At 65.3% G+C, this 10,689-nt stretch overlaps 1 protein-coding gene across 1 annotated transcript; it reads left to right on the top strand.

The window, feature by feature from the left end:
• The first annotated feature begins 297 nt into the window (after nucleotides 1–297).
• Nucleotides 298–10,453, top strand: LOC137461578 (protein AF-17-like). Its single transcript, XM_068171269.1, has 11 exons — nucleotides 298–582; nucleotides 1,627–1,744; nucleotides 4,065–4,131; nucleotides 4,809–4,951; nucleotides 5,560–5,748; nucleotides 6,119–6,207; nucleotides 6,598–6,736; nucleotides 6,768–6,972; nucleotides 7,160–7,268; nucleotides 8,260–8,682; nucleotides 9,750–10,453. Exons 1-11 carry the CDS (start codon nucleotides 298–300, stop codon nucleotides 9,792–9,794), a joined length of 1,812 nt encoding a protein of 603 aa, XP_068027370.1. The 3' UTR covers nucleotides 9,795–10,453.
• The last annotated feature ends 236 nt before the right edge of the window (nucleotides 10,454–10,689 follow it).

The following is a 10,689-nucleotide window of genomic DNA, read 5'->3' as shown; positions in this document are numbered from 1 at the left end:
ATGGAAGGGTCCCTGGGTGCCACTGTGGTCCCTGAGCATCACCAGGGTCATGAGTATTGTGGAGGGATCTCTGGGTGTCACTGTGGTCCCTGAGCATCATGGAAGGGTCCCTGAGTGCCACTGTGGTCCCTGGGCACCATGGAAGGGTCCCTGAGTGCCACTGTGGTCCCTGGGCACCATGGAAGGGTCCCTGGGAGCCATGGAGGGGTCCCTGGGTGCCACTGTGGTCCCTGAGCATCACCAGGATCGTGAGCATCATGGAAGGGTCCCTGGGTCTCACTGTGGTCCCTGAGCATCATGGAGGGGTCCCTGAGTGCCACTGTGGTCCCTGGGCAGGGCTGGGGGGGGCTGGGGGGCTGCTCTAACACCTCTCCTCCTGCTCCTCCCCTCCCAGGCATCTACACCAGTAACAAGGACCCCATCTCCCACGCGGGGGGAGTGCTGCGAGCTGTCTGCAGCACTCCCCTCTCCTCCAGCCTCCTGGCACACCAGGGCACCTCCTCCCTGCCCCAGCTCAGCAGGTCTCCCTTTGCCAGCACCATCCCAGCCTCCTCCTCCTCCTCCTCGGTCTCCACCACACAGGTAAGAGCCTCAGAGCCGCCCTGGGGAGCCCCTTCTGCTGTCCACCCTCCATCCCCACTCTTCTCTGTGGCTTTGGGGAGGGGGCAGAGCAAAGGGCTGCAGAGATGCTGAGGGGCCTGGAACAGCTCTGAGGTGAGGAGGGGCTGAGGGGCCTGGAGAAGAGCATCTTGCCCCAGCTCCTTCCCTCCATCAGCTCTTTGCTCACTGCCTTGCTGGGATGTGTGGTGGGCAGCAGGGTGCCCAGGAGCCCCCAGTGTGCCCTGCTGGCCAAGGAGGTCGATGGAACCTTGGGGGGGGCAGCGAGGAGAGTGAGGCCAGCAGGCTGAGGGAGGCTCTGCTGCCCCTCAGCTCAGCGCTGGGGAGGGCACAGCTGCAGGGCTGGGACCAGCTCTGGGCTCCCCAGCTCAAGGAGGACCTCAGGGACCTGCTGGGGAGGGCACAGCTGCAGGGCTGGGACCAGCTCTGGGCTCCCCAGCTCAAGGAGGACCTCAGGGACCTGCTGGAGAGGGCACAGCAAAGGGCTGCAGAGATGCTGAGGGGCCTGGAACAGCTCTGAGGGGAGGAGAGGCTGAGTGTGGAGAAGAGCAGCCTGGGGGGGGACCTGAGCAATGCTGATCAATACCTCAAGGGTGGGGGGGCAGGAGGCTGGGGCCAGGCTGTTGGCAGCGGTGCCCAGTGCCAGGCCAAGGGGCAGTGGGCACAAAGTGGCCCAGGAGAAGCTCCACCTGAACATGAGGAGGAACTTCCTGAGCTGGAGGCTGCTGGAGGCCTGGAGCAGGCTGCCCAGGGAGGTGCTGGAGAGAGCTTCCAACCCCCCCTGGATGTGCTCCTGAGTGACCTTCCCTGGGTGGCTGTGCCTGGGCAGGGGGCTTGGGCTGGGTGCCCTCCAGAGGGTCCCTTCCAGCCCCTCCCAGGCTATGGCCATGAGGAATCAGAGGAGCTGGAAGGGAGCTCTGGAGGTCATCAAATTTCTGTCCTGGTGGACTCCTGGGAAGTCATTTTGCTCTCTCTGTGTCTCTCTCTCTCCATCCCTTTGCCCTGCAGGTGTTCTCCTTGGCAGGCTCCACCTTCAGCCTCCCTTCCTCACACATCTTTGGAAGCCCTCTCACCTCTGGGCTCTCCATCAACCCCCTCCTGAACCAGGCAGAGAGCAGCCGGGCAGGTACGTGAGCCAGCAGGTATGTGAGCTGGGACCTCCCCCCAGGGGGGGCTGGGACCTCCAGGATGGGGGCTGGGACCCCCACTGTGGGATCTGGGAGCTCCAGGATGGGAGCTGGGACCCCCAAGATGGGCTGGGAGCTCCAGGATGGGAGCTGGGACCCCCAGTGTGGGATCTGGGACCTCCAGTGTGGGGGCTGGGACCTGCAGGATGGGAGCTGGGACCTCCAGCCTGTGAATTAGGACCTCCAGTGTGGGCTGGGTCCTCCCTCCAGGGGACTCTCAGGGGAGGAAGTCTCCCTCCAGAAGGTTCTCAGGGGGAGGAAGTCTCCCTGCAGGAGGCTCTCAGGGGGAGACATCTCCCTGCAGGAGGCTCTCAGGGGGAGATATCTCCCTCCAGGAGGCTCTCAGGGGAGGAAGTCTCCTTCCAGAAGGCTCTCAGGGGAGAAAGTCTCCCTGCAGGAGGCTCTCAGGGGGAGACATCTCCCTCCAGGAGGCTCTCAGGGGGAGACATCTCCCTCCAGGAGGCTCTCAGGGGAGGAAGTCTCCCTCCAGGAGGCTCTCAGGGAGAGGAATCTGGGTCCTGAGCAACCTGAAGTTGGAGCTCCAGGGGCTGGAGCCTCAGGAAAGCCAGGAGGGTGTCCCAGCTGTGCCCGAGGGGCAGGCCGGGGGAGTCCCTGGGGCTGGGGGAGTCCCTGGGGCTGGGGGAGTCCCTGGGGCCGGGGGAGTCCCTGGGGCTGGGGGGAGGAGCGAGGAGCCCAGCCCGGAGCTGCCGGTGGGAGCTGCTGGGGGAGCAGCTGGGGGCTGGTTCTCAGCGGCAGGAGCTGCTGGCAGGAGCTGCTGCCCTGCTCGGGGCCTTGCTCTGTAAATCAGAGCGTTCCCTGCAGGAGACTTCCCAGCTCCCTGCACGGAGGAAGTCTCCCTCTGTGCGTGAAGAAGAGGAGGGGCGAGGCAGGCAGCTGCCCGCTGCGGGCTGCAGCCACAACATCTGACACGTCCCAGGGCCGGGAGGGGAGGGGGAGGAGGAGAAAGGGGAGGGGGAGAAGGAGGAGGAGGAGGGGGAGAAGGAGGAGGAGGAGGGGGGATGTGTGTTTATGGGCTGGCAGGCTCCGGGGATGGGAGGCAAGGCAGAGAAATCCACTCCTTGGTTCCCTCCCCTCGGGGGGGAGACGTCCCCCCAGCAGCTCCAGGGGGTGGTGTCCCCCCAGCTCCCCGGCATCAGGGAGGGCTCTGGGGCGGGGGGGGCGCAGCTGCTGGAGGCTGAAGCTCTTTTAAGTTTAGTTTCCAGCCTCTGGAAACTCTGGGAAGAGCCCCAGAGGGATCCTTGATTCCCTTTGGGCAAGGCTCCCGGAGGCAGAGGGCTGCAGGGGTGCTCGGGAGGGAGCTGAGTTGAAGCTTTGCAGAGGATTGAGTCAGCTTTGGAGGCTCAGCAAAGCTTCTTCTGGGGCTGCTCAGCTTCCTGCAACCCACCCCCCAAAAAAAACCAACCCTGTAAGCTCCCCCCAGGCTGCCCCTAACTGCCCTGCAACCTCCCCCCAGGCTCTCCCCCATGCTGCCCCCCAAATTCCCTTCAAGCTCGCCCCAAACTTCCCTGCATGCTGCCCCCCAGTCTCCCCCCAAGCTGCCCCCCGAGTTTCCCTGCAAACTCCCCGCATGCTCCCCCCCCAAATTCCCCTCCAAGCTGCCCCCAAACCTCCCCCCAGGCTTGCCCCAAGCTGCCCCCCGAGTTTCCCTGCATGCACCCCGCATGCGCCCCCCCCTAACTGCCCTCCAAGCTGCCCCCCAAGTTTCCCTGCAAGCTCCCCGCATGCTCCCCCCCAAACTCCCCTCCAAGCTGCCCCCAAACCTCCCCCCAAGGCTTCCCCCAAGCTGCCCCCCGAGTTTCCCTGCAAGCTCCCTGCATGCTCCCCCCCCAAACTCCCCTCCAAGCTGCCCCCAAACCTCCCCCCAGGCTGCCCCCAAGCTGCCCCCCGAGTTTCCCTGCATGCACCCCGCATGCTCCCCCCCAGCCCCCCGTCCAAGCTCCCCACGGCTCCGAGCCATGTCCCCCCCCACCCCCTCACCCCCAGCCCTGCGATCTGTCCCCTGCCGTTCAGCAGCGGGGGGGGGGGGGGGGTCGCCGGTGCCCTTCCCCGGGTGCCCCCCGGGCAGTGCCGGTGCCAGGCAGCCCCTCCCGCGGCGGGCGGAGCGCTGCTCCCTGCTGCCCTCTAGCGGCCACCGGCAGCACCACAGCCCCCAAACCCCCGGGGCACGGAGCGGGCACCTGCCGGCGCCGGGCGCCTCCGCCACACCGGGTCCTGTGTCTCTTGTCCCCCCCACCCCAGAGCCTGACCTGGAGGACTGCGGGTTTGGCTGCCGAGGGACCTCCCCCCAGGAGAGCCTCTCGTCCATGTGAGTGTCCTCCAGCGGCCCCGCGGGGGCCCCGCAGCCGCCTGGGAAGGGCTTGGAGCTCGGGAAGCCTTGGGATGACACAGCAAGGAACGGGGAAGGGCTGTGGGCGGGGGGGGGAGGAGAGGAGTGGAGGCAGCTTCTGCCCTTCTCCTTGGGGATGGGGTGGGGTTAAGGTAGGAGAGGATGGGATGGGGAAGGTAGGATGGGATGGGGAAGGTAGGATGGGATGGGGAAGGTAGGATGGGATGGGATAAGATGGGGAAGATAGAATGGGATGGGATGGGATGGGGTAAGATGGACTGGAATGGGATAAGATGGAATGGGATGGGGAAGATGGAATGGGATAAGATGGATGGGATGAGGTGGGATGGGGTAAGCTAGAATGGGATGGCAAAGGTGGGATGGGATGGGATGAGGTGGGATGGGGAAGGTAGACTGGGATGGGATGAGATGAGATGGGGTAAGATAGAATGGGATGCAATGCACTGGGATGGGATGTAAGGAGGCAGCTTTGCTTTTCCCACACGAGCCAAGGCTCTCCTGGAGTGGAGCAGAGCCAGGCTGGGCGAGATGCAGCCACTCCCAGGGTGAGGCAGAGGAGATGTGAGCAGAAGGCAGCAGAGCAGAGCGGGTCCGGAGCGGAGAAGCTCTCTGACACGTCCCCAACCCTTCCCCAGGTCGCCCATCAGCAGCCTGCCGACCCTCTTTGACCAGACAGTGTCTTGTAGCAGCAGTGGGCAGCTGGAGAATGTCCCCCAGGCCACCCCCAACATTGAGCAGCTCCTGGAGAAGCAGGGCAATGGGGAGGCTGGGGTGAACAGTGAGTCCCTGGGGCAGGGGGCTGGGGGAGGTGGAGGGTGAGACCCTGAGGGTGTGGGGCTGGGGGAGGTGGAGAGTGAGACCCTGAGGGTGGGGGGCTGGGGGAGGTGGAGAGTGAGACCCTGAGGGTGTGGGGCTGGGGGAGGTGGAGAGTGAGACCCTGAGGGTGTGGGGCTGGGGGAGGTGGAGAGTGAGACCCTGAGGGTGTGGGGCTGGGGGAGGTGGAGGGTGAGACCCTGAGAGTGTGGGGCTGGGGGAGGTGGAGAGTGAGACCCTGAGGGTGTGGGGCTGGGGGGAGGTGGAGAGTGAGACCCTGAGGGTGGGGGGCTGGGGGAGGTGGAGAGTGAGACCCTGAGAGTGTGGGGCTGGGGGAGCAGAGCTCCTTAGCTTGTCCCTCTGGGAGCCAGCTGGGATTTTGCCCACAGGCAGAGGAGCTGGGTGGGGGCCAAAGCATATCTGTGGCATGGGGGAGTGGGGCTGTGGTCTCCCCCTCCAGTGTGGTCTAATTGTGGTTCCTCCTGTGGCTCTCCTGCTCCTCATTCCACCACCCTCTCTTCCCTCCCCTCACCCTGTCCCCTTTCCCCCCCCTTGCCCTGCCCTTGCCTGCAGTTGTGGAGATGCTCAAAGCCCTGCACTCGCTGCAGAAGGAGAACCAGAGGCTGCAGGAGCAGATCATGACCCTGACAGCCAAGAAGGAACGTTTGCAGCTCCTCAATGTCCAGCTCTCTGTCCCCTTCCCCGTGGTGACCAGCAGCAATGGGCCAGGCAGCCAGGCCCAGTACATTCTGCCTCCCAATGGTGAGGGTGCTGGGGGCGAGGGGGGGAGGTGGAGGCAGCACCCTCCTGGAGCCCTGGAATGGGTTGGGTTGGAAGGGACCTTCAAGACCACCCAGTCCCAGCCCCCTGCCATGGGCAGGGACACCTCCCACCAGCCCAGGCTGCTCCAAGGCCTCATCCAGCCTGGTCTGAAACACCTCCAGGGAGGGGGACAGCCACAACCTCCCCTGGGCAGCCTGTGCCAGGCTCTCCCCAGCCTCACTGGCAAGCATTTCTGAGCCCTGCCCTAGCAGAGGGCAGGAGATGGGGGGGGGTCACAGTGGGGAGGATCTGACCCTTGGGTGGTATCAGAGTGTCCTCCCACCCTGATCTTCATCCTCCCTCCTCCCAGTCTGCACCAACGATTCCCTGAGCATCAGCAAGAGCCCCCCCTGCAAGAACAGCTTTGGGATTGAGAACTCCCTCTCCACTTCCTCTGAGGTAAGCTGGGCCAGCACCAGCCCCTGGGGGGGGGGGGGGGAGCAGAGCAGTGGCCTCCCAGGTGGTGAAGCCTTGGGGGTCCAGGTTCCTGTCCCTGGGGTGCCTGCTCTTGGGGTGCTCTCAGCGCTGAGGCTCAGGGCAGGGCTTGGGAGCCTGAGGTGAGGAAGCTTCTGGGTGGCTCTGGAGGTCCAGCAGAGCAGCTCTGAGATCTGGGAAGGACCTTGCTGAGCACTCTGTGCTTGCACTCACAGCTTCCCCCTCCCCACCACCACCTCCCACCTCCCAGCTCCTGCCTTGAACCCCACCCCCCACCCCATGGGAGCTGAGCTGAGCTCTCCCCGAGCTGAGCTGCCCCCAGTCCGATGCTCTTGTGTCCCTTTCTCCCCCCAGGACCCTCACTCAGGTTGCCCCAGCAGGAGCAGCTCTTCCCTGTCCTTCCACAGCACTCCTCCCCCCCTGCCCATGCTGCAGCAGAGCCCTGCCTCGCTCCCCCTGCCCGGGGGGCCGCAGGTGAACGGGGCTGCCCAGGGCGGCCGGCGGCGGGCTGGGGGCGGGAGGAGGAGGAGGAGGAGGAGGAGGCAGCGCTGCCAGCCACGGCCTCTCCACGGTGCCCATGGTGGACAGCCTGATGGGGAGCCTGGCAGGAGGCCAGCAGATGCCCCTCAACGGGATCCTGGGGAGCCTGAACGGAGCCCAGGCAGCGCAGCCGGCCAGCGCGCTCAGCCAGGGGCCGCCGACCCTGCAGCTCTCCAGCAGCCTCAGCAGGTGAGGAGGAGGAGGAGGATGGGGAAGCTCCTGGGCACTGCCCTGCCCTCTCCAGCAGCAGCTCAGCCCCGGGAGGTTGGGAGGGGGTGCGGGGGGTGGGGGGGAAGGAAGCCTCCCTGCGCCTGCGGGGCCGAGCCCGGGGGCCGGTGCTGACCTTGCCTGCCCTGCTGCCCCCCTCCCTCCGCAGCGTTCCCAGCCTGAGTCCCCTGACCGAGCAGCAGCGGCAGGTCCTGCACCAGCACGAGCAGCAGCTCCAGCAGCTCCAGCAGCTCCTCACCTCCCAGCCCCTTAACCCGGTGAGTGTTGCCCCCCCGGGGGCTGCTGAGCCTGGAGGGGAGCAGCCCCAGAGGGCAGCTCAGCAAGAGGCAAAGGCTGGGGGGGGGGGGCAAGAGGCTGGGGCCAGGCTCTGCTCAGGGGTGCCCAGGGGCAGGGCAAGGGGCACAAAGTGGACCCCCAGGAGGTTCCATCTGAGCAGGAGGAGAGAGGTTTTTTGGTGCTGGAGGCCTGGAGCAGGCTGCCCAGAGAGGTTGTGGAGTCTCCTGGTGTGGAGAGCTTCCAACCCCCCCCCTGGGCATTGTGCTGCTGGGCAAGCTGCTGGGGGGGCCCTGCTGGGGCAGGCTGGGCTTGGACTGAGCTCCAGAGCTCCCTTCCAGCCTCTCCCACTCTATGATTCTATGGCTGGGGGTGCTGGGGGAGGGCTTTGGAGGGGGTTGAGGACTTTGGGGTCTGGAGAAGCATCAGGCAGCTGTCCTGAGGACCTTGGCTGGCTGCCTGCATCCTCTTGGGTGGAGCAGGAGCCTCATCCTGGGCTGCTGTGGGGGAGGTGGTGAGCAGTCCATGTCCCTGGGAGCCACCTTCCCTTGCCCTGCAGGTGCCTCTGGGGTGTCCCTGCCCTGCCTGGGGGCTGCAGGGAGTGCTCCCAGCTCCAGTCAGTGAAGCTCTGCTGGTTCAGCTCTGCCCTGGGCCTGGCCCCGTTGCTCTGGGAGGATTTCTGGGTCAATCTATTTATATCCCAGGAAAAGCAGAGTTCCAAGGGCCTCTCTTGGCAGCAGCTGATGTCACCCTGCCCATCAGCTGCCTCCCTGTGGCTGTGGGAACGATGTCAGAGCTCAGCCCTGGTCGATGGTTGCTGTAGTGATGGGTGCCAAGTTGGGCTGCGTTCAAGGGGGGGGGTGGGGGTTCCTCTGGCTGCTGGTGAGCTGTGGCCCAAATCCCACCCCCCCCAGCCCCCCTCCAGCAAGCCCAGCTCCCCCCCCCCCCCCACTGAGCCTTCCCTCTCCCCTGCAGGAGCAGCAGGCCCTGGTGTTCCAGATGATGCAGCAGATCCAGCAGAAGAGGGAGCTGCAGCGGCTGCAGATGACCAACTCCTCCCAGCTGTCCATGAGCAGCCTCCTAGCAGCCACCTCTGCCCCCCTGCACTCCAGCACCGCTGCCCTGATGACCTCAGCCCCTCAGCCAGCCCCCAGCAGCAGCAGCAGCAGCAGTTGCAGCAGCAGCAGCAGCAGCAGCAGCAGCTCCTCTCTCCTGGCTTCCCTTTCCCCCCAACAGCTCAACCCTAGCAATGCCCTCCTGGCTTCCCAGGCCACCCCACCTCTCAACGCTGCTGGGAGCAGCCTGCTGGCCTCGGGGTCAGGCATCCCTCCCGTGCTGGCAGCACAGCCCAACCCCTTCCTCAACCTGCAGGCCGATGGCAACACCCCGAAAGGAACGGTGCGTATGCTGCTCGCCCACCCCTGACCCCCCCTGCTGCTGCTGCTGCTGCTGCTGGGGGGCTTCTGCAGCCCCCCACCCCACCCAGAGCTGCACTTCACCGCGGGGGGAGCCACCCTGTAGGGCAGCAGAGCCCACAAGGTGCTGCTGGCTGTCGCTGCGTCCTCCCCCCGAGCCTAGGCAGGGGCAGCAGGTCCTGAGCCGACCCCTGGAGGGGCCAGAGGTGGTCCTGGGCAGGCACAGAGGTTCCCAAGGTGGCCTTGCATGGAAGGAGGGCAGGGGATAGGGGGTGCAGAGGCACACAGCAGACCTGCTGCAGAAGTCAGGCTGGAGGTTGGCAGGCTGGAGGTTGATCTCCCACCTCAGCAGGAGGAGAAACTTCTTTGGTGTGAGGGTGCTGGGGGCCTGGAGCAGGCTGCCCCAGAGAGGTTGTGGAGTCCTCCCTTCTCTAGAGACTTTCAAGCCCCACCTGGATGTGTTCCTGCTCTGGCAAGGGGAGGGGGAGCTGACCTCCAGGATGGTCTCCAGAGGTCCCCTCCCAACCCCTATCACTCTGTGACTGCCTTCACCCCAGGATGGGAGCCTGTGCCCCTGGCAAGCGCTGGTCCTGTTGGAGCCTCGTGCTGAAGCTTGGAGGTGGCTGCCTGTTGAGACCCCCAGGGTTTAGGAGGAGTCCTGCACCCAAGAGGAGAGGTGGTGCAGAGGTTGCTCAGCCTCTCTGTGCAGCTGCCTTGTCCTGGAGCAGCAGTGCCCAGGCTCTGGGCCGCCTTCAGCTCTGCTCCGTCCCTCCCCTGGCTTTCACCCTGCCCCCAGGAGGTCCAGCCCTGGTTGGAAGCATTTAGGAGCCAGAGGCCCAGGGTTGAGGAGCCAGGCTGGCTTGAGCTGGGCAGAGGGGAACCCTGGGGGCTCCAGCTGGTGGCAGGAGGAGGCTGAGAGGTGGCAGTGAGCGGGGCCCAGGTCCACAGCACAACACAGCAGGGCTCTCCCCTTCTGCCCCGGGGTGTTGGTGCCCCTCCAGTACTGACACCTTCTCCTCTGCCTCTCTCTCTCTGTTTGTTTTCCTAAAGAGCTTGACTGAAAAGGGAGCTCCTCTGAGCCAGGACAAGGGCTAAGCTCCCCCCTCTGACCCTGACCAAACCAGCAGCCAACTCCTCTCAGCCAGGGGGATTGTGGCTTTCCCACAGCCAACTTTGATACTGGTAGAGCAATGAGCACAAGGCTTCCAAGAAGCATTTTCCCCTGCTGCTGGGCAATGCCAAGAGGGTGCTTTGGAAGACACCACGGCCCTGACCAAGCCCCTGGCATCAGGAGGAGCCAAGGTGGGGGGCTGCCTGCTGCCCTGCTCCGTGCCACAGTGAATCTGAGTGGAAGAAGGAGCTCACCACCAGTCACCTGCTGGGAGTGCCAGCCCTGGGTGGGGGAAGTCGTGGGTGTGGAGACCCTCCCCAGCCCCATCAAGCATCCTTGGCCAAGCCCTTGGTGGAGGGAGGCTCCTCTGCTGAGGTCTCCACTCTGCCCCAAGCAGAGGCATCTGGATGTGCCCCAGCTGGGGGAAGCTGGAGGCGGTGGCAGTGCCTTCGTGGTCTGCTTCGGCCAGGTGGAGAAGAAGTCCTCAGGCTGAGCTTTTCTCACCTGCTGGCCACCTGCTGGGCTTTTAGGATGCTCTTCTCTCTCTCCCTGAAGCCTCAGCTGGACCCAAAGCCCGGCCTGGAAAGACACCAAGTGGTGGAGCAATGGAGGAGGACCTGGTGCCTGGGGAGGAGGTGAAAGCCAACCTGCCTCAGCAGGGGACGTGGCCACATCTGCTCTGCCAGCTGCTGCCAGCTGCTGCCCGCTTGGGGAGGTCCTTCTCACCTGCCAAGCACACTCCTGCTCCTGCTGCTGCCTCCTGCTGCTGCCTCCTGCCTTCCAGGATTCCCAAAGGCTGAGATCCCAGCTTGCCAAAAAAGGGGGCTTGGAGCCAGCAGCCCCCCACCCCCAGCTCTGGGTAGCCAGCTCCCAGAAGGT

The sequence above is a fragment of the Melanerpes formicivorus genome, unplaced genomic scaffold, assembly GCF_026170545.1.
Source record: "Melanerpes formicivorus ecotype bairdi unplaced genomic scaffold, bMelFor1.0.p_v2 SCAF_2585, whole genome shotgun sequence".
Lineage (NCBI taxonomy): Eukaryota > Metazoa > Chordata > Aves > Piciformes > Picidae > Melanerpes > Melanerpes formicivorus.
The sequence above is the reverse complement of the archived record's forward strand: the minus strand, read 5'-3'. Positions and strand labels throughout refer to the sequence as shown.

What these genes read in the sequence shown, in the direction of transcription:
- LOC137461578 (XM_068171269.1), top strand. Translation starts at nt 298, where the DNA reads ATGGAGGGGTCCCTGAGTGCCACTGTGGTCCCTGGGCAGGGCTGGGGG. An exon ending in CTCTCCAGCAGCCTCAGCAG is followed by an intron (nt 6,973 to 7,159) that starts GTGAGGAGGAGG and finishes CTCCCTCCGCAG; the next exon opens with CGTTCCCAGCCTGAGTCCCC. An exon ending in GCAACACCCCGAAAGGAACG is followed by an intron (nt 8,683 to 9,749) that starts GTGCGTATGCTG and finishes GTTTTCCTAAAG; the next exon opens with AGCTTGACTGAAAAGGGAGC.